We start from the raw sequence: 21,141 nt of genomic DNA, 5'->3' as shown, positions 1-21,141 counted from the left end.
CCCAAACAGCCCAGGGCCCGTCGTAAGGAGGCCCACATTCCCCGAGATGGGCGGTAGCCACGGACAGACAGCCCCATTGCCACCACCAACCTGGCACCCAGAGCTCACCCAGCTATCCCCCTGCCGCCTGCAAAGCCCAGCCCTCCAAGTGGTGTTCAAAGCCCAGTGGGTGGGGGGAGGGGGGCTCCTTCTTGAACCACAGCAGGGCAAAGGGGCTCTTAGCTTCGCAGCCAGCGGCACCCACATGACCACCTCTGGGGCGGCTGGGAGAGGCCACTTCGTTCTTCATTTCCCAGGGGGAAAGCTGAGCCGCTCAGGCCAGGCTGCAGCCACAGGCAGGAGGCGGGAGCTGCCTTTCAGATCCCCTCCTCCGTGATTTCCCTTCTCCTGCTTCAGTGAAGTGGGGGAGTGGGGGTGTTGCTGTCTTGTTCTCACTGGTGGGGGTCAGGGTGGGAGGACACAACACAGAGAGAGGCCCCCAGTTCCCACGGACCTTAGCAACCCCATCTCTCCCAACTGTAACTACGGGGCACCCCACACCGCCATACACCCGCTTTGCATTGGCCTGTTCCCATTGCAAGCTTCCCAGGTGTTCGCGGGGCTTGATCAAAACAGATCCCTGTGCCCTGGCTGGGGCCCTCAGTGGTTAGAGCCCTGGCCCGCACACCAAAAGGTCATGGGTTCGATTCTTGGTCAAAGGCATGTACCTGGTTTGTTGGAGAGTGGGAATTTTTGCCCATTCCAGAGAGACCGTGGACTATGCCCCAGATAGTTGTCAGTGCTGACACCAGGCCAGGCCTTGAGATACGGTCTCATGGCCCCTTCCCAGCACGTAGGCCTTCTTTCATAGAACACTGTCAGCTTTCTGAAGAACAGGATGACCCTGTGAATAACATGGTCGTCAATGGCATGATCCTGACGTTGCTTAGGAAAAACTGTTTTGTCTTGGGTTACTTGTTCAGCAAAAACAGGATGTGGTTAATGTGCTTAAAAGTGGTCCAGCACAAAGGGTCGGGGCTGCTCTCTGGACTCCCTGCGTGGAGAGAGAGCAGTCGCCGGCCGGCTATTAAAGGGTCCCTAAATTTTAATTTGGTCTGGACTCCAGTGGTCGTTCACTAGTGTTCGCTCCCAACAGGTTGTGGGTTCGACCCCCACCCCTGGTTGGGGCATGCACAGGAGGCAACCAGTCAATGTATGTCTCTCACATCGATGTTTCTCTCTCTCACTCTGACCCTCCCTTCCACTCCCTTTGAAAAGCAATGGGGCCCTAACCGGTTTGGCTCCGTGGATAGAGCATTGGCCTGCAGACTAAAGGGTTCCAGGTTCGATTCCGGTCAAGGGCATGTACCTTGGTTGTAGGCATATCCCCTGTGGCACGTGTGCAGGCAGCAGCTGATCGATGTTTCTCTCTCATCTATGTTCCTAATCCTCTATCCTTCTCCCTTCCTCTCTGTAAAAAAAAAAAAGCAATGGGAAAAATACCCTCATCTGAGGGTTAACAACAAGCAGATTCCTGGGCCCTGGCCCGGTGGCTCAGCTGGTTGGCGTGTCGCCCCATGAAACAAAAGGTTACATGTTCAATCCCTGGTTGGGGTACATACAGGAGCAACTGATTGACGTTTCTCTCTCACATCAACGTCTCTCTCTCCCCCCCATTTCCTCTCTCTCTAAAATCTATAAAAACACATCCTAGGGTGAGGATTTAAAAAAACACATACAGCCCTAACCGGTTTGGCTCAGTGGATAGAGCGTTGGTCTGCGCCTGCGGACTGAAGGGTCCCAGTTCGATTCCGGTCAAGGACATGTACCTTGGTTGTGGGCACATCCCCAGTCGGGGGTGTGCAGGAGGCAGCTGATGGATGTTTCTCTCTCATCGATGTTTCTAACTCTCTATCCCTCTCCTGTCCTCTCTGTAAAAAAATCAATAAAATATATTAAAAAAAAGAAAAAACACACATACAGATTCCTTGGCCTCATAGCCAGCCCTAGCAAACACAGCATTTGGACACATCTCCCAGGGAGTGTTCTGTCCCTTGTAACGTGCATGAAGCGTATACACTGCAGGCCCTGGACCCTTGGAGCCGGCAGAACCCAGGAGTGCGGGGATGGCAAGCAACGGGACAGAAACGCAGGGCGCCATCCCGGAGGGCGGACAAGGGCGTGACTAAATCACCCTGGGGCAGTCTTCAGCGGCCAAGTCCAAAGCCAAGCAACAGTTTGTAAACATTTTTATTTCCATGTTGTAGGTCCCAGGAGGCCGGCAGCGTGAGGTGCTGGTGCAGGGGGAGGGAGCACACCAAGGGGGAGAGGAAGGGATTGTTCTCCGGCCTCGCTCCCCGCTCCCCGCTTCAAGCTGAGCACCCAGGGTTGCATTTGAGGAAGTTACCGGTTTCTTTCTTTACATTCCTTGGGTTACTATAGAGTCTGTATTTAAAAAAAAAAAAAAATCAATGCATGAAAGATAAAATTTTAACAAGAAAAGAGGTGTTAGGTGGAGATGTGAGGGGTGCTGCTGGCCCTCACTCCACCTCCATTTTCACGAGTGGGAGGCAGAAACAGCATCTCTGTCCAAGGGTGGGGGAGGGGGGCGCCCTGAGTGGCCGATGAGGTGGCAGGTGGCAGGTGGCAGGTGGCAGGGGCTCTCTGGCTTCCGCCCACCTCACAGCAGGTCCTCTTGCTCTTCCTGCTCCGCTTCTGCTCTGGCCTCGGCCCTCAGCACCCTGAGGCCCCTGGCCTCGCCTGCTCTGGGGACGCTCTTGGGCAGGGTTGGCAACCGGGGAGTGTGCCAGAAGGCTCTCCGGCGCTTGCGAAACCACGAAAAGCGCCCAGGCGTCTGGAACCTCACTGTCTTGACCTGTTTCCGGGCCTGAGCTCCTGGGGTCGCTCCAGAGGCTCCCGGGGCAGCTAAGGCGGCAGCTTCAGCAGAAGCCTCTGCCCTCTGGCCAGCTCTGGCCTCGGCCCCATCAGATGCGGCCTCTGCTCCCTGGACAGCTGGGGCCTCTGCCCCCTGATCACCCACAGCCTCCGCCCTCTGATCAGCTGCAGCCTCCACTCTCTGATCACCCACAGCCTCCGCCCTCTGATCAGCTGCAGCCTCCACTCTCTGATCACCCACAGCCTCCACTCTCTGATCACCCACAGCCTCCACTCTCTGATCACCCACAGCCTCCACTCTCTGATCACCCACAGCCTCCACCCTCTGATCACCCACAGCCTCTGCCCCCTGATCAGCTGCAGCCTCCACTCTCTGATCACCCACAGCCTCCACTCTCTGATCACCCACAGCCTCCGCCCTCTGATCACCCACAGCCTCCGCCCCCTGATCAGCCGCAGCCTCCACTCTCTGATCACCCACAGCCTCTGCCCTCTGATCACCCGCAGCCTCCGCCCTCTGATCAGCCGCAGCCTCCACTCTCTGATCACCCGCAGCCTCCACTCTCTGATCACCCACAGCCTCCACTCTCTGATTACCCACAGCCTCCACTCTCTGATCACCCACAGCCTCCACTCTCTGATCACCCACAGCCTCCACTCTCTGATTACCCACAGCCTCCACTCTCTGATCACCCACAGCCTCCACTCTCTGATCACCCACAGCCTCCGCTCTCTGATCACCCACAGCCTCCGCTCTCTGATCACCCACAGCCTCCGCTCTCTGATCACCCACAGCCTCCGCCCTCTGATCACCCACAGCCTCCACTCTCTGATCACCCACAGCCTCCACTCTCTGATCACCCACAGCCTCCACTCTCTGATCACCCACAGCCTCCGCCCTCTGATCACCCACAGCCTCCGCCCCCTGATCAGCTGCAGCCTCCGCCCCCTGAGCCGTGGATGCTGCTTCCTCCCTCCTGAGCAGCCTAAAGGAGGCCCACTTAATCTTGGGCCTCCATCGCCGTGGGGGGGCCTCAGGCACCAGCCCACCTCCTGCGCTCCCCACGTGATCCCCCTGACTGGCGCTGCAGGGCGCCTCATCCCTCTCTACCCTGACAGAGGCCTGCTGGGCCTCACCGGCTCCGGGGCCGGACCTCGGCGCCCAGCCCTTCACCCTGCGCTTCAGCTTCCCCCAGGACACCTGGCTGACGCACTCCCGCCACCTGTCCCCTTTGGACGGCCGCAGCCCCGGGCTGTCCTCAAACAAGGGCACCGGCAGGTTGACGCGGCGGCGGGCGGGGGCGCCCGGCTGCTTCTCCCCGCGCCGGAGGAAGGCCTCCACCAGCTCCTCGTCATCCTCGCTCTCCAGGTCGCTCCCCAGGAACTTGCTGCCCAGGTAACTGACCGGCATCTTGCGCACCTTCCTGCCGCGCGCGGGGCCTCTGCGGCCCTTGTCGCCCTGCTTTCGCGAGGCCTCGAAGTCGCTGAACTCGCTGTCGCTGGCGTTGCTGCTGTCATAGGTGCCCACGACCAGCCGGGGAGGAGGCGTCACCATCTGCGGGACTCTCCTCCTCGCTCGGGGCTCCTTGGGCTTTTGGGGGGGCTGGGGCGGGTGCGGGGTGCTCTTCTCAATGACGCGGGCCACGTCCTCCAGGGTGCGGCCTTCTTCCTCCAGAAACTGGGCCAGCCGCTCCCGGAATTCCGCTTCCTTGGTGGCGGGCTTGGAGATGACCCTCCAGACGCCCCCCGCCAGCCGCACCTCGCGCGGGATGAGCAGGTAGTCCACGTCCTCCCCGATCTGCAGCATCCCCACCGTGGAGTCCTCCTCCCTGCGGAACACCTTGCCGATCTTCTTAAAGGTCCCCACGGGCTTCAGGGCGTCCACCAGGACGTCCAAGTCCACATCTTTGCAGACGTCGGGCACGCTCCAGAGGATCAGGCCGTCGGGGGACGGGAGGAAGCCCCAGGGGAACCAGCCCCCCACGTGGCTCTTCTCGAGGGTCTTGAGGATCTCCAGCGTGAAATCCGGTGAGGGGCAACGAGCCTACCCTGCAAGGAGCCCTTAGACTTGGGGTGGGAGCGGGGATGGGGTCCCGGCAATGCTGCCCGGAGAGTCTCCCCTCTCCAAGGGGGATGAGCCGGCGCCTCCCAATTTCTCCGCCTGCAACAAGTCCTGCTGGACCCAGGCCGGCTCCCCGCAACCAGCGGCGGGAATCAGTTTTCAGGGCGCGCACGTGAGCCGGGTTGAGGCCGGTCCTGAGACCCACGGCCCACTGCGAGCGGAAAACGTGGTGTCCCGGCTGCAAGTTGGAGCGCGCGGGCTGCCGTGGCTCCTCCTGGCCCGGGCCCGGGGACGCGCCTGGAACTTGGGAGAGGACTTCGCAGACAAAGACGGCTCTGCCGCGGCTATTCAATATGGCCGAGCGCTCGGAGGAGGCAGCCCAGCCCCCCGGGAGGGTCTCCCGCCCCTCGGCAGGCTGCCACCTGGTCCGGGCTGACCTTGACTCGCCTCCCGCCTCCGGGTGGGCGCGCGCTGTGCCTGGGAGCACGGGGGCAGGAAGTTCCTCCTCGCCCTCCCCAGGGTGAGGCCCACCTTCCCCCTTCTCATCTTACACTCCCTGACTGGGGAAGACTGACAGGGGGGCTGTCCACTCTCTTCGGGGCGCCCTCACTCCCCTCCCGCCTGGGGGTGTGGCCGCGCCCCGGGCCTCGCTGGGGCACCGCTTCCAAGCGGAGCGCGCGGAGGCCCACGTCAGCACCTTCCCGGGGAAAGGCAGCAGTTTCCAAGCCAGCCGTCCTGCACGTGCGGTTCCAGCCGAGCGGGAGGCGGGAGCTCCATTTTAAATGGACAGGCCTTCTGGGACCAGCAATTCCCTCCGACCTACCCAGCCATGGGGGTGGAGAAAGTGGTACCAGGGTTTTATTGCACCAGCTCCTAGCGCGGGCTTGGCGCACAGTAGGTGCTCAATAAATATTTTTGAGCGAAATGAATGAATGAACCCAATTGTTCATCAGTAGGGACTGACTCAATTGCATGATCTAGTCCTACAGTAAAATGCTGAGCAGCTAGGAAAAAGGATAGTCACGTTTTATGCAGCACTTCCTGAATAGGAGGCGCCACTGTAGGCGCTTTCTATGAAACCAGCTCATGAAATCCTCACCAGAACTTGATGAGACAGAGAATGTGATGATGAGTCCCACTTTATAGCCAAAGAAATAAAATCACGGCCCCAGCCGGTTTGGCTCAGTGGATAGAACATCGGCCTGTGGACTGAAGGGTCCCGGGTTCGATTCCTGGTCAGGGCACATGCCCAAGTTGCGGGCTCGATCCCCAGTAGGGGGCATACAGGAGGCAGCCGATCAATGATTCTCATCATTGATGTTTCTCTCTTTCCCTTCCTCTCTGAAATCAATAAAAATAAATAAATAAAATCACGTGCTCAAGATCAGAAAGTGATAGAACGTGGGTTTGAATCTGAAATAGTCTGGTGTGTGTGTGTGTGTGTAAGGGCCAAGGTCTATACACACATTCTGCACACAGACAGGCATGGCCGGCAATGGCTGTTTCTGGGGAAGGGGCCTGGGGACGTGCACTTTTCTATATCCTTTTGGATTGCTTGGATTTTTTTTTTTTTAAATATTAAGATTTTTTTAAAAAACATATTTTATTGATTTTTTTACAGAGAGGAAGGAAGAGGGATAGATAGTCAGAAACATTGATCAGCTGCCTCCTGCACACCTCCTACTGGGGATGTGCCCGCAACCAAGTTACATGCCCTTGACCAGAATCGAACCTGGGACCTTTCAGTCCGCAGGCCTACGCTCTATCCACTGAGCCAAACCGGTTTTGGCTTGGATTTTTTAAAATATATTTTTATTGATTTCAGAGAGGAAGGGCGATGGAGAGAGAGATAGACACATCAATGATGAGAGAGAATCATTGATTGGCTGCCTTCTGCACACCCCCTACTGGGGATCGAGCCCACAACCCAGGCAGGTGCCCTTGACTGGAATTGAACCCGGACCCTTCAGGCCATAGGCCGATGCTCTATCCACTGAGTCAAACCAGCTAGGGCGGATTGCTTGGATTTTTAGCGATCAAAAATGTTAATGAAAAAATTAAATTAGCCCTCACTGGTTTGGCTCAGTGGATAGAAAATCAGCCTGCAGACTGCAGGGTCCCCAGGTTCGATTCAGGTCAAGAAAATGTACCTTGGTTGCAGACTCCTCCCTGGCCTGGGGCCCTGGTTAGGGCTCGTGCAGGAGGCAACCAATCGATGTGTTTCTCTCACATCGGTGTTTGTCTCTGTCTTTCCCTCTCTCTAAAAATTAATGGAATTAATTTTTTAAATCCTCCGGTGAGGATTTAAAAAAAATTAAACCAAAGGTCCTCATATTCGGCCATAGACATAGTGGGTTAGGACAGCTGGGCCGTGGGGTAGGATTTTCAGTTTCCCAGGTAACCCTGAGGCAGCCAGCTCCGCAGTGGTATGCACTGTAGCAACGGCATTAGTAATAATAATAGTTAACTTGCACGGAGGGTTTCCTTAAAACCAGCCACCCTGCGATGTGCTGAATAGGCCTATTGTTAGGAATCCTCAGAGCTATCATCTTCTTTTTTAAAAAAAAATATATTTTATTGATATTTTACAGAGAGGAAGGGAGAGGGATAGAGAGCTAGAAACATCAATGAGAGAGAAACATCGATCAGCTGCCTCCTGCACACCTCCCACTGTGGATGTGCCCACAACCAAGGTACATGCCCATGACCGGAATCAAACCCGGGACCCTTCAGTCTGCAGGCCGACGCTCTATCCACTGAGCCAAACCGGTTTCGTCAGAGCTCTCATCTTCTTACAAATGGGGACACGGAGGCTGGTCTGAAGTCTCGCAGCTCTAAGTGAACGTAGGCACTGCCGTCACCATCCAGGCAGGCTCACAAGCATGGCTGATCTGGATCGGTTGCCTGGATCCAAGAAAATGCCTCTTGCACCTTCGCTGCCTGCAGTCCATCCCTGACCCAGCAGCTGGAGGGGTCTTTTAAAAACTTGTCAGATGTCTCTACTCTTTCCAAAGTCTTCATCTCAGACGGAGTAAAATCAAACTCCTCACCATCGCCCCCCCACGTCCCTCTCTTCACTCCAGTCACCCCTGCCTCTTCTTTACTGTTCCTCCAACACACTGTTCTCCCCCCCAACCCCAGGGCCTTTGCACTTGCTGTTGCCTCCACCCAGAATGCTCTCCTCCACCTTCTTTGGCAATCTCCTCTGCAACACACCCCCGCCGCCCCCCCACCACCGTCCCCAGCCCTCTCCAGAGCCCTGTAGCCCAGGAATCCTTAACCCCTTTCCAGGCCATGAACCCTTTTCTGGATAAAGTGTTTCAATGGCTAGAAACCAATGATAATGAAATTCCAACAACAGAAAAAAAAAAAACACAACCCCATAAAATAATTACTTTAGCCCTGGCCGGTGTGGCTCACTTGGTTGAACATCGGCTGGTCAGGGCACATGTCCAGGTTGTGGTTCGATCTCTGATCAGGGTGCATATGAGAGACAATGTTACTCTCTCACACTGATGTTTCCCTCTCTCCTCCCTCCCTTCCTCTCTCTCTAAAATCAATAAAAACATGTTAAAAATAAAACTTTTATACACAATATAAAAATGAACACGTGTAATTGTATTTAACTGACGACGTGCGATTTTATTTAACTCCTGAAGGAACCAGGCAGATGTTTAGAGAAAGATGAAAGGGAGAGATTAAAGGAAGGGAAGGGAGAGAGGGGAAGAAGGCAGAAAGATGCTTGGAGGTTGGGGGAGGTTAGAGTCTCCACGAGGCCACAGCACAGTTGTTGGCTCATTCTGATTGTTTTTCATATTGCACAGCCCGGTGGTTAAGCTTCCCTGGATTTTATCCTCCCCCTCCCTCTCCCCTTGCCCCTCCTCTCTCCCTCCTCTGCCCCCTGATCAGCTGCAGCCTCCACTCTCTGATTACCCACAGCCTCCACCCTGTTGATGCCAGGGCTCAGGATGGGCACTGTCTCCCTGGCACCCCAGGTTCTGAAACAGCCTTTAGTCGGCACACGGAGAACACGTTGTCTCCTGAGGGAGCTGGGCGCACGTTCACCAAGTTCAGGAATCCGAGCCATAAAAGCAGGCTGAGGTGTTCTTTGTCAATGCCAAACCCAGCTGTCACGAGGCCCAGCATCCCACACTTAGCAGCCAATGAGAACTCCCAACTGAAGTGTTGACACAGCACCTGGAAAGGTAAACGCTCAAAAAATGTAAGCCTGGCCCTGGCTGGGTGGCTCAGTCGGTTGGAGCGTTGTCGTGTACACCAAAGTTTTCGTGTTCAATACCTAGGTTGTGGGTTTGATCCCCAGTCAGGGCATGTAGGGAAGGCAACCAATCGATGTTTCTTTCTCTCTCTTTCTCTTCCTCTTTCGAAACATACACTTGAAACCTATATGATCTTATTAACCAATGTCACCCCAATAAATTAAATTAATTAATGCAAGCCATGGTTGTTAGAAGGGCAGTGTTTCCCAATGGTTATGCATGCAGACTTGAGTCAGGTTCAAATCCTGGCTCTGTTTGCACATTGTGTGACTCTGTCTCAGCCTCCAAATCTGGAAACTGGTATTATTTTTTAAAGATATGTTTTTATTTATTTGAGAGAGAGAGAGAAACATGGATGTGAGAGAGAAAAAGCAATCAGCTGCCTTCTGCATACCCCCTACCAGGGATCCAGCCTGCAACCGGGCATGTGCCCTGACGGGGAATCGAACCGGCGACCTTTCAGTGCCTGGACGACAACGAACCAACTGAGCCACGCTCGCCAGGGCAAGACCAGGATTAGGTTGTATCTGCCTGGTAGTGTTGAGTGGTGCTGTGAGGATTAAGTTAATTTTATGGGAAATGCTTAGAAGAGTGCCTGGCACATATTAAATACTCAATAAGCATTCGTATCACTTCCCATCTTCTGCTCTAAGTCTCCGTGAGAGCCAGCGCCTGCATTTAGGTTTTGAGCAGACCTCTGTGTGCATGCTGCCTGCCTCTTGTTCGCTTCTCAGGGAACCCTGAAGAATTTCTTCCCAGCCACTTCCCAGACAACCACGCTGTGACTCCTCCCCAGCCCTGGAGAGACCCAGCCCTGTTTCAGGAGCACAGACTGTGATCAGAAAGACCCGGGTTTCACACTCCTAGGAATATATCCTAAGAAACTAGAAACACCAATCAGAAAGGATATATGCACCCCTATGTTCATAGCAGCACAATTTGCAATAGCTAAGATTTGGAAACAGCCTAGGTGCCCGTCAGCAGATGACTGGATCAGAAAACTATGGTACATCTACACAATGGAATACTACGCTGCCATAAAAAAGAATGAATTATTACCATTTGTAGGCACCTGGATGGAATTAGAGAACATTATGCTGAGTGAAATAAGCCAGTCAATGAAAGAAAAATACCACATGACCTCACTCATTTGTGGATAATAAAAAACATTATAAACTGGTGAACAAAAAGATAGATACAGAGGCAGTAAAGCATCAAACAGACTGTCAAATTACAGCGGGAAGGTTAGGGAGAGGTGGGGGAAATAAGAGATCAACCGAAGGACTTGCAGGCATGCATATAAGAATAACCAATGGATGCAGGACATTGGGGGGGTGAGGGCATGTATGGGAGTTGGGGGGGCAATGGTAAGATATGTACACATATAATACCTTAATAAAATAAATAAATAAATAAACAAATAAATAAATAAATAAAAGGAAAAAAAAAAAAAAAAAGAAAGACCCGGGTTTCAATCCCTCCTGAGCTTTCCTGTGCGGCCTTAGGCAAGTCACTTAACCTCTCTGAGTGTCGCTTTCCTCATCCATAGAATGAGGATCATGATCATAGAACAGGCTCATCATCACTTACCTCCTCTTCTGAAGCCCCAGAAGCTGAAAGCTTTGCATCAAAACCCCCAAAACAAAATAAACAGACAAACAATTGGAGGCAAGCTGTAGACTGATGTGAAGCTGTGTATAGTCTTCATTTATTTCACTCAAGGTCAGTATCCTACATTTCCCTCAGAATACTCATGGACTGTGGGAGCTGCCCAAACCTCCCTGGGGAGTGAATCACACAGTATGAGATACAGTCACTGTATCATTTTGCTGAAATCCAGAATTCTGAACCACGTCTGGCCCCCGGGTTTGGGATAAGGAGCTGTGGGCCTACAGTGCCATTCCTGGCGGGTGGGGAGATGTAATGCATGAATGAGTGTGGAGGACTTGGCTCCTCCATGTCTGGGGCACAGGGCAGCTGCTCCTGTTTTTATTTCAGATAAAATGTTTCACCTTTCCTAGCTGCTGCTGGACGCCGGGCATGGTGTTCTGTGTTCTCTGGGCCAGAAGATCTGATCACACCCCTTTTCCAAATAATGCCACCATGGTTTTCAGGATGCTTCTTAGCAGCCAGGTTGTTTTTCCAAATTAAATCTAATATCAGCCCTAACCGGTTTGGCTCAGTGGATAGAGCGTCGGCCTGCGGACTGAAAGGTCTCAGGTTCGATTCCGGTCAAGGGCATGTACCTTGGTTGCGGGCACATCCCCAGTAGGGGGTGTGCAGGAGGCAGCTGATCGATGTTTCTCTCTCATCGATGTTTCTAACTCTCTCTCCCTCTCCCTTCCTCTCTGTAAAAAATCAATAAAATATATATTTTTTAAAAATCTAATATCAAAGAGCAGACTAATTGCTTTAGCACACATTGATTTTATATTTATTTGATGTTTGTACAACACAGCATCAACCACAAGGAACAATAAAAAGTTTTAACCGAACCCACTCTTGAAATCCGGGGCTTACAAAGGCCAGCTGCAGCCTCCCTCCGCCGGCCAGCCTGGGGATTTTTGTTTTGGATCCGCTATGCCAGTGGTGTCTCGATTCACACAGCTCAGCAGGATGCAAACTATCCACACCCGTTTTGCACAACAGCTTGCATGGCAACCTCAGGGAACGCTTCAGCTAGTCCAGAAAAACTCCAGAGAGAAGCGGCCGGAGACTTGGGTGTTGCAGGCAACATGAAACGCATTCACTTTGTGTACGGGAAGTGCATGGGACCCATGATAAGCACAAAGACAGTCTTCGTACTACAATACGATGCTAAGAAATGTCACACTGTCCCTTGCTGCTGTGCAACAATTGTGCTTTGATGGCAGAACAGCATGCAATGAACAAATATGCCTGAGGTTTGTGTGGATGTTATTCAAGCTCAGATTCTGAGGAGACAATGAATACAATATTCTGAGTGGGTGTGACCGGGCTGGAAATTTACAAAGAATAACAGGACCCACGGAGAGCTACGGTCTTCTACACCAGGGATGCACTCTGGAGAAGTTCAAATACAGGTAAGGGGATGGCCGAGAAAGCTCTATCCCAACCATTGCACTAAAGAAAAAGATACTGAGGCTTTCCGTAGAGAGTCGGTTTGGGGAATGGACAGGAATCAGCCTTCTGGGTTTTAGGTTATGTCAACGCAAGTGAACCCTAAAAATTCCTTCTGTGTCTTGACACCTGCGGGGAACGCAAGGACCTAACAGGAGTTTCTAACTGTCTGAAGGTGGGTCCCTGACCTACACCCCGGCTGCCAAGGTGGGGGTGGAGAATGAGACCTCCACCTATTGGCTCTGCTAGGGGGGCAGAGTGGGGTGGCCTCAGAAATAAGAAAGGGGTTGGACGCTGGAACCCACAGGCATGATTGCCCATCGCAGGGATACACTGGGGTCTCCAGTGTTGCAATGTGTCTTCAATTTTACTTATTTTTAAAAATCCTTATTGTTGAACAATTTCATAGGTAAGAATCTGAGCATGCGCACAGAAATTACATTTTTGGCAAGAGAATCGATTCAGACTTTTGCTGATCCCTGAACTAATGAAAGTTTGCAAAGTCACAGGTCAGACGCCCCTGAACAAGAGTTCTGTCTACCCCCAGACATTTAGATTTAACCTGATGGGCTTTCTTTCTTTTCTTTCCCTTCCTTTCTTCTTTCCTTCCTTCCTTCCTTCCTTCCTTCCTTCCTTCCTTCCTTCCTTCCTTCCTTCCTTCCTTCCTTCCTCATCACAGGAGACTTGGCAACTCAACCTTACTGTAGTTAATGGATAACTCTCGAAGGTGACCTCTTAATTATTTACCGCCTTTTGGACCATTCCCTGCAAGCCTTGCCCTTTGTTCTTTAGAGAGTGGAGCGTGCCCCTCCCCCCAGGTCAGAGCTTCTAGGATTTAATTTGGGGAGACCCCTACCCTGACCTCCGGCGCCAATCAGAGCAGAAGGGCCCCTGGCTGACCATCCCGGCCAGGGACACGCAGCGTGTAGAGATCAGCGAACGCTTTTCAGAGCAGTGAGTTCCTCAGACCTGGCGAGCAGGCAGCTCACTTCGTCAGGCTCGGTCCCTGCTTGTCGTGTGCAAACAGGGCGCCCACTCCGGACAGTCTGTGCCAGAGGTCCATCCCAAGTCCATCCTTCTAAAAGACAAAAAACGACTCTAGACTTTGCGGTGGCAGGATTTCCAGCCGGCCCGGAGATGGAGGGGTCCGTGCTTCCTTCCCGCAACACACACCCAGCAAGAGGGGCGGTGCTCACAGCAGCCGGCCGGCCGGCCGCGGGGTGGCGAGGGGACAGCAGCGGCCTTCCTCCCCAGCCCGCGTCCCCATCACCCTGCCATGTTCCTCCCGCTGGGCTTTTCCTCAACTCCATTGAAAGACCTTCTGTAAAACCTTGGAGTCCGCACCGGGTTTCTCTCCTTGCGTTTCCCTGCAAACACCTGCAGGCGCGGGGTGGGTGGGGGAGGGCACGCGGTCTCCGTGGCAACGGTCCGACGCGCTGCTCAGCTCCGACTGCGACTGCGACTGCGACTGCGCAGCTGGTCCCGCGGAGTCTCCCGGTGGTTAGACATGTGTGCAGGATTTTGAGACGCTTCCTCACTCAGAAGTTACCTCACCCACTCAGATAACACCCCCTACATAATCAGGTGTTACTCCCCAACCACTCACATATTACCCACTCGGACTCACATACCACGCGTGCTCGGATGCGGCCCACACACTCACATGGTACCCACGCTCACTCATGTGGTCAAGTAATTTAGATGCTACTCACACCCACTCAGCACGAGTGCCGTGGGGCAAGGTGGGGGTCTGTTTGTTCCCTGATGTATCCCCGGTGCCTGGCACAGTGCCTGGTGCACCACGGATGCTCGGGAAGTATTGGCTGAATGAATGAGCCACGTGCAACCTGATATTGCCCGAATCTACTCTCAGATGGTGCCCACATGGTGCCCACGCCCGTTCAGATGCATCCAAGGAACGCAAATGTTACCCACTTACTATGACTGCCCAGGGAAGGCAGGGTTGGTTCCTTCCGGATCCCCAGCTCCTAGGACAGTGCCTGGGGCATAGCAAATGTCTGCACGTCCCACACTCCCCCAGGTGTTAGCCACACCCACTCCCCCAGGTGTTAGCCACACCCACTCCCCCAGGTGTTAGCCACACCCACTCCCCCAGGTGTTAGCCACACCCACTCAGATGTAACCCACAAGTTAACTCAGAGGCACGCGCCCGCCCTCACTCACACAGGCAGATGTCACCAGGCCCACTCGGATGATATCATTCTTATCAGTGAACCCCTCGCCCACATGATCCACACTCACTCGCACCCCCAACGTACTCAGGTGGTGCCCGCCTTCCCACAGTCGCCACCCACACCCTCTCAGCTGACACCCACACTCCCTCACGGCCCCTCGCCCCCCCCCCACCCCATCACCTCACAGCTTCTTGTCCGATGCATGGTGCCGTCGGCGGGTTTTCTTTGGCTTCCGCTTGCCCCTCTTGCCTTCTCCGGCCTTGCTGTCCTCCGCCGAGTCCAGAGGCGGCGCCCGGGCCAGCCCCGCGGAGGCCCCCGCCCCCGGCTTCTCCGCGGGCCCGGGCGCGCAGTGCTTCCTGGCCGGCGGCTCTGCGGGGCGCGTCAGCGTCGGGCACAGCTCCTGCCTCAGGACCCGGGCCACATCCTCCACCGTCCGGCCCTCGCTCTGCAGGAAGAGGTTCAGCTTGGTCAGGAACTCGATGTCCTGCTTGCGGGGCATGTAGACCACCCGCCAGGCGCCGCCCTTGCCCTTGATCTCCCTGGGGATCGCGGCGTGGTTGATGTCGCCCATCAGCCTGATGATGGCCGCCTTGGATCGCTCCTCTTCCAGAAAGGCCTTCCCGGCCACCTCGAACTTGCCCAGCGGTTTCAAGGGAGCCCGGATGATCTCTTCGAATTCCTCGTGGCCGCAGTCCTCGGGGATGCCCAGGATCATCAGGGACCGGGAGCTGTCCACCTCCAGCGCCTGGCAGCCATGCTCCAGCAGCGCGATGTCCTTCACTCCGAACAGCATCTTGCCCAGCTCTCGGAGGCAGCAGTAAGCCCGCTGGCGCGCCCCCGTGCTGCCTCGGGACTCCGAGGAGGTATCCAGGATGCCACAGTCCCTTCCCGGAGGCTACGCGCGAGAGAGGCGCACGGCCTGATCTGCCAAGGATGCCCCTGGTCCTGCCCGCAGGGCTGCAGCGTCCTGCCCGCAGGGCTGCAGCGTCCAGCCCTTGGGAATCCCAGGGACTCGCGCGGAGTGAAGCCCGGGAGGGTGCCTGCCAGCTGGCTCGTGGCTCCTGGGCGAGGCCGCACCTGGGAGGGTCTGAAGGAGCTGCTTCCCCTTGCTTGGCGGTGCCTCCAAAGGTCTCAGCAGACTTGGGGCTGCGGATCTCGCTGGGGCTGCTGCCACCGGGGTGCTGGGGGTGGAGGCCTGGCAGGCAGAGCGACCGGTTCCGGTTCCGTGCCGCGGGCCCAGAGGCTGCTTTTGGTGTCCCGTGACCAGGCTAAGATGAGGCTGTGGCCACTGCACCTGCTCCTGCAATGACGTCACCGCCTCCTTCCTCTCAGCGGCCCAGGCTGAATTTCCATGGCAACCACTAGAGCATCGCCTCTGCCATTGGCCAGGCCCAGCCGCATTGAAATCAGAGTCTGAGGGGGTCATTCAGAGGTGAGGGGTCAGCCACCAGCTTTCAGAAGTACCCTCCCCCTTTACCCTTTGGGGAAATGGCTGATTCCGGGGGAGGGGGACAGGGAAGATACAAATAACCCTGGAACATCTTCTTGGGTCAGAAAGTAAGGAAATGCTCAAAGAATGATGAGAACAAACGGAAAAACACAGGGTTGGCTTGAAGGGCTCCTGCTGAACAAATCTGGGACACTCGGGGCATCAACGTTAAAACCGGGGGTAACAGCCCTGGCCGGTGTGGCTCAGTTGGTTGGGCATCTTTCCTTGTACCAAAGGGTTGCCTGCTTGATCCCAGTCAGGGCACATGCCTGGATTGTGAGCCTGGGGTCCTGCAGGAGGCAACTGATGGATGTTTCACTCTCATGCGAATGTTTCTCTCCCTTCCTTTCTCCCTAAAAATCAATAAACTATTTTTTTTCATTGGGGGTAACAGATCGTACCGCTTTCAATGAAACAAGCATCCATGTGTCCATGTAGATATAAGCAAGTGGACCAGTGGAAAGTCTGGTGGAGGAATGTGGGTTTTTACGTTGTCGTAAAATTTATGACTCCAGCCGAAACCGGTTTGGCTCAGTGGATAGAGCGTCAGCCTGCAGACTGAAGGGTTCCAGGTTCGATTCCGGTCAAGGGCACGTACCTTGGTTGTGGGCACATCCCCAGTAGGAGGTGTGCAGGAGGCAGCTGATCGATGTTTCTTTCTCATCGATGTTTCTAACTCTCTATCCCTCTCCCTTCCTCTCTGTAAAATATCAATAAAATATATATTTAAAAAAAAAATAAAATAAAATTTATGACTCCAAAGGAACAAAAAGGATCTTTCCCTTGGAACGTCCTTTTTTGTAGGGCACGCCCACTACAATAACACGCAGGGGCAGTATTCCGAAGGATGCCCCAGGTTGGCAATTTACTCTCAAAATGGATTCAGAGGAAAGGTTCTTGGCACCGTACTTGCAACTTTCTTGTTTCAAAAAAATTTAAATAAACAAGAAACGTCCTGCATATGTGATCACCTTCACAGCGTCCATTCCTCCGCTCTCTACGCCAGTAAGCCAGTAAGCACAGCCATACACTTTGGGATTGGATTGACAGATTCCAAACTCCTAGCTCGAGTGGTGAATGGTTTAAAGTAATTAACCCACCCCTTTGCCACAGTGATTGGCTCAGAATAGTCACCCAGGTAACCGGGGCCTAAGCCAGTGGTCGACAAACTCATTAATCAACAGAGCCAAATATCAACAGTACAACGATTGAAATTTCTTTGGAGAGCCAAATTTTTTAAACGTTAACTTCTTCTAACACCACTTCTTCAAAATAGACTCGCCCAGGCCGTGGTATTTTGTGGAAGAGCCACACTCAAGGGGCCAAAGAGCCGAATGTGGCTCGAGAGCCGCAGTTTGCCGACCACAGGCCTAAGCCAATCAGTGCCTTCTATCTCCCTAGTCAAGAAGGTGGTTAAGCCCTGACCGGTTTGGCTCAGTGGATAGAGCGTCGGCTTTCGGACTCAAGGGTCCCAGGTTCGATTCTGGTCAAGGGCATGTACCTTGGTTGCGGGCACATCCCTAGTAGGGGCTGTGCAGGAGGCAGCTGATCGATGTTTCTCTCTCATCAATGTTTCTAGCTCTCTATCCCTCTCCCTTCCGCTCTGTAAAAAATCAATAAAATATATTAAAAAAAAAAAAGAAGGTGGTTAACATAAAAATCCTAGAAAAAAAAACATAGGCAGTAAAATCTTGGACATTTCTAGCAGCAATTTTTTTTTATATATATCGCCTCGGGCAAGGGAAACAAAAAAAATAAACAAATGTGACTATATCAAACTAAAAAGTTTTTGCACAACAAAGGAAACCATCCACAAAATGAAAAGACAACCCACTGAATGGAAGAACATATTCGCCAATGATACATCTGATAAGGGCTGGATATCCAACGTTTATAAAGAACTTACAAAACAACACCCAAACAAACAAACAATCCAATTAAAAAAAATGGGCAGAGGACCTGAATAGAGACTTCTCCACAGAGGACATATAGATGGCCAATAGACCTATGAAAAGATACTCCATGTTACTAATCATCAGAGAAATGCAAATTCAAACCACAATGAGATGCAAATTAAAACCACATCACAGGTGTCAGAATGACTACCATCAATAAATCAACAAACAAGTGCTGGTGAGAATATGGAGAAAAGGGAACCCTCGTGCACTGTTGGCGGGAATGCAGACGGGTGCAGCCACTGTGGAAAGCTGTATGGATGTTGCTCAGAAAATTAAAAATAGAACTCCCATATGATCCAACAATTCCACTTTGGGGTATTTCTCTGAAGGAAATAAAACACTTAATTCGAAAAGATATATGTACCCCAATGTTCATTGCAGCATTATTTACAACAGCCAAGACATGGATGAATGATAAAGAAGATGTGGTGTGTCTATACAATGGAATATTATTCAGCCATAAAAAAGGAGACATTTGAAACAGCATGAATGGATATTGAGGGTATTATACTAAGTGAAATAAGACAGATAGAGGAAGGCAATACCAAATGATCTCACTTGTATTTGTAATCTTAAAAAAACAACAACAATAACAAAAAACTCATAGATACAGAGGACAGAGTGGTGGTTGCCAGGGGCAGGGGTGGGGGTGGGCAAATGGGGGAAAGTGGTTAAAGGCACAAACTCGCAGGTACACGGTGAATAAGTCCTGGGGATGCACAGCACAGTGACTGCAGTTAACACTGCCGCACTGCGTATTCGAAGGCTGCTAAGAGAGTAAATCTCAAAAAGTTTTCATCACAAGGACAACATTCCGTAGCGCAGTGTGGTGATGAATGTTTTAAAAATGGTTTATGCATCCCTGGGGCTCCATTGCACATCCCTGGGCTTGTGCGCATTCCAAACGGAGAAGCAGAGGACAGAAGGGCTCATTTATGTGACCCACCAAGATGGGCTGAGACGTTCCTTGTCCCAGGCCCCGGGACGTGCTGGGCATACCTGAGTGAGTGAAACAGGCTCTGCTTTTAGGAGCTCGGTCCCGTTTACAGTCAGGGAGAGAAGCCCCGTAATTATCTCGAAGATGTGTTCTGATCCTTGGTATGGGGTGCGGACTGCAGAATATGCGAACTGGGACATGTTTTGCTAACGTTTAAAGAGGAACTGCAAAAGGTGCTTTGGGGGCCCTGAGCCACTCATCCCACCTGGCCTCGCCCGGGAGGGCTTTCTGCAGGAGGCGTCACTGGGAGGGATCTTGAAGGCTGCCTACAATAAGAACCGTAGTAACATTTGTTGTTGTTAATCCTCACCTAAGGATGTGTTTTCCATTGCTTTTCAGAGAGAGTGGAAGGGAGGGAGCGGGGAGAGAGAGAGAAACAGTGATGTGAGAGACAAATGAACTGGTGGCCTCCGGCATGTGGCCTGACTGGGGGCGGGGAGCGAACTGCAACCCAGGTACATTCCCTTTACAGGGAATCGGACCGGAAGCCTTTCCATGAGCAGGCTGACTCTATGACTACTGGGCACACCAGCCAGGGCAGTATTCTTTTTTTTTTTTTTTAATATATTTTATTGATTTTTTACAGAGAGGTAGGGAGAAGGATAGAGAGTTAGAAACATCGATCAGCTGCCTCCTGCACACCTCCTACTGGGGATGTGCCCGCAACCAAGGTACATGCCCTTGACCAGAATCGAACCGGGGACCTTTCGGTCCGCAGGCCGACGCTCTATCCACTGAGCCAAACTGGTTAGGGCAGCAGTATTCTTTTTTAAAGCAGGCATTGCTATCACTCACATAGGACATGCTATATGCCAGACAATATTTGAAGCCCTATCTCTGCACTGTCATTGAATTCTTATTCACAGTCCAGGCGTTAGATATCATTTTATTGATTCAGTTGCTCCTTCATTCAACAAACATTTATTGAGCATCTCTTGGGTTTTACAGTCAGGAAAACTGAGGACCAGAGAGGTTAAATCACTTACCTAGGGCCACACAGCCAGTGAGTTTTTTAATTTTTTATTTCATTTTTCTGTGATTTTCTGTTCATATCTTTTTTTTTTTTTAATTGGGAGTATTGGCCCTGGCCAGTCTGGCTCGGTTGGTTGGAGCAGCGTCCGTCCCGTACCCTGAAAGGTCTCAGGTTTGATCCCAGATCGAGGCACAGGCCTGAGTTTCAGGCTCGATCCTCAGTAGGGGGTGTGCAGGAGGCAGGGCATCCATGTTGATGCTTGTCTCTCATTAATGTTTCTATCTCTTTCTCTTTCTTCCTTCCTCTCTCTCTAAAAATCAATTAAAAATATTAAAAAAAAATAATAAGCCCTGGTGGGTCTGGCTCAGTGGATAGAGCGTCAGCCTGAGGACTGAAGGGTCCCGGATTCGATTCTGGTCAAGGGCACATGCCCAGGTTGTGAGCTTGATCCCCAGTAGGGAGTGTGCAGGAGGCGGCCAATCAATGATTCTCTCTCATCATTGATGTTTCTATCTCTCTCTCCCTCTCCCTTCCTCTCTGAAACCAATAAAAATAGATTTAAATAATAATAATAAAATAAAAACATATCCTCGAGTGAGGATTTTTAAAAATGTGGGGTATTGTTTGTTTTTTGCCGAGAAGTAGGAAAGCTTTACAACTAAAAGAAATCAGTTGTACCTGCATCACGTGCCATGAATACATCACTTGTTAGTTGGATTGTAGATACGGGCGCTGCATAATGAACATGACAGACAGAACGTGCCGCCCCTCTGGGAGCTGACACTATTGGGCAGACTGAGAAGATACAAACGAATAAGAAAGATATATAGCCCGTCCGAGGTCGCTCAGTGGTTGAACACTGACCTATGAACCAGGAGGTCAGGGTTTGATGCCCAGTCAGGGAGCATGCCTAGGTTGTGGGCTGGATCCCCAGTGGGGGGCATGCAGGAGGCAGCCAATCGATGATTCTCACTCATCATTGATGTTTCTCTCTCTCTCCCTCTCCCTTCCTCTCTGAAATCAATAAAAAAATATTTTTTAAAAAAGAAAGATATATATTATTACATGGCGATATTAAGTGGTTATAGGGATAATAAAGCAGGAAAGGAAGATAAAGAGAAAAAGTGTGCCTGGGGGCAGAGGTGTTGTAATTTTTTTGGAGCCTGGGTTTCAGGCTCGATCCTCAGCAGGGGGTGTGCAGGAGGCAGGCATCCATG

The 21,141-nt window shown here is 52.4% G+C and overlaps 2 protein-coding genes across 2 annotated transcripts; both read right to left on the bottom strand.

The window, feature by feature from the left end:
* Window positions 1-2,240: 2,240 nt before the first annotated feature.
* CCDC8 (coiled-coil domain containing 8) lies at window positions 2,241-4,759 on the bottom strand. Its single transcript, XM_080643997.1, has 2 exons — window positions 3,520-4,759; window positions 2,241-3,087 (listed from the first exon to the last, which is right to left on the bottom strand). The coding sequence occupies exons 1-2, from the start codon at window positions 4,679-4,681 to the stop codon at window positions 2,660-2,662; spliced, it is 1,590 nt and encodes a 529-aa protein (XP_080500123.1). The 5' UTR covers window positions 4,682-4,759; the 3' UTR covers window positions 2,241-2,659.
* Window positions 4,760-11,626: 6,867 nt separating this feature from the next.
* On the bottom strand, window positions 11,627-16,419 carry PNMA8C (PNMA family member 8C). Its single transcript, XM_080645340.1, has one exon. The coding sequence runs from the start codon at window positions 15,298-15,300 to the stop codon at window positions 14,689-14,691; it is 612 nt and encodes a 203-aa protein (XP_080501466.1). The 5' UTR covers window positions 15,301-16,419; the 3' UTR covers window positions 11,627-14,688.
* Window positions 16,420-21,141: the final 4,722 nt, after the last annotated feature.

This window comes from Plecotus auritus, assembly GCF_963455305.1.
Source record: "Plecotus auritus genome assembly, chromosome: 10".
Classification (NCBI taxonomy): Eukaryota; Metazoa; Chordata; class Mammalia; order Chiroptera; family Vespertilionidae; genus Plecotus; species Plecotus auritus.
This window is presented reverse-complemented; position numbering and strand designations above follow the sequence as displayed.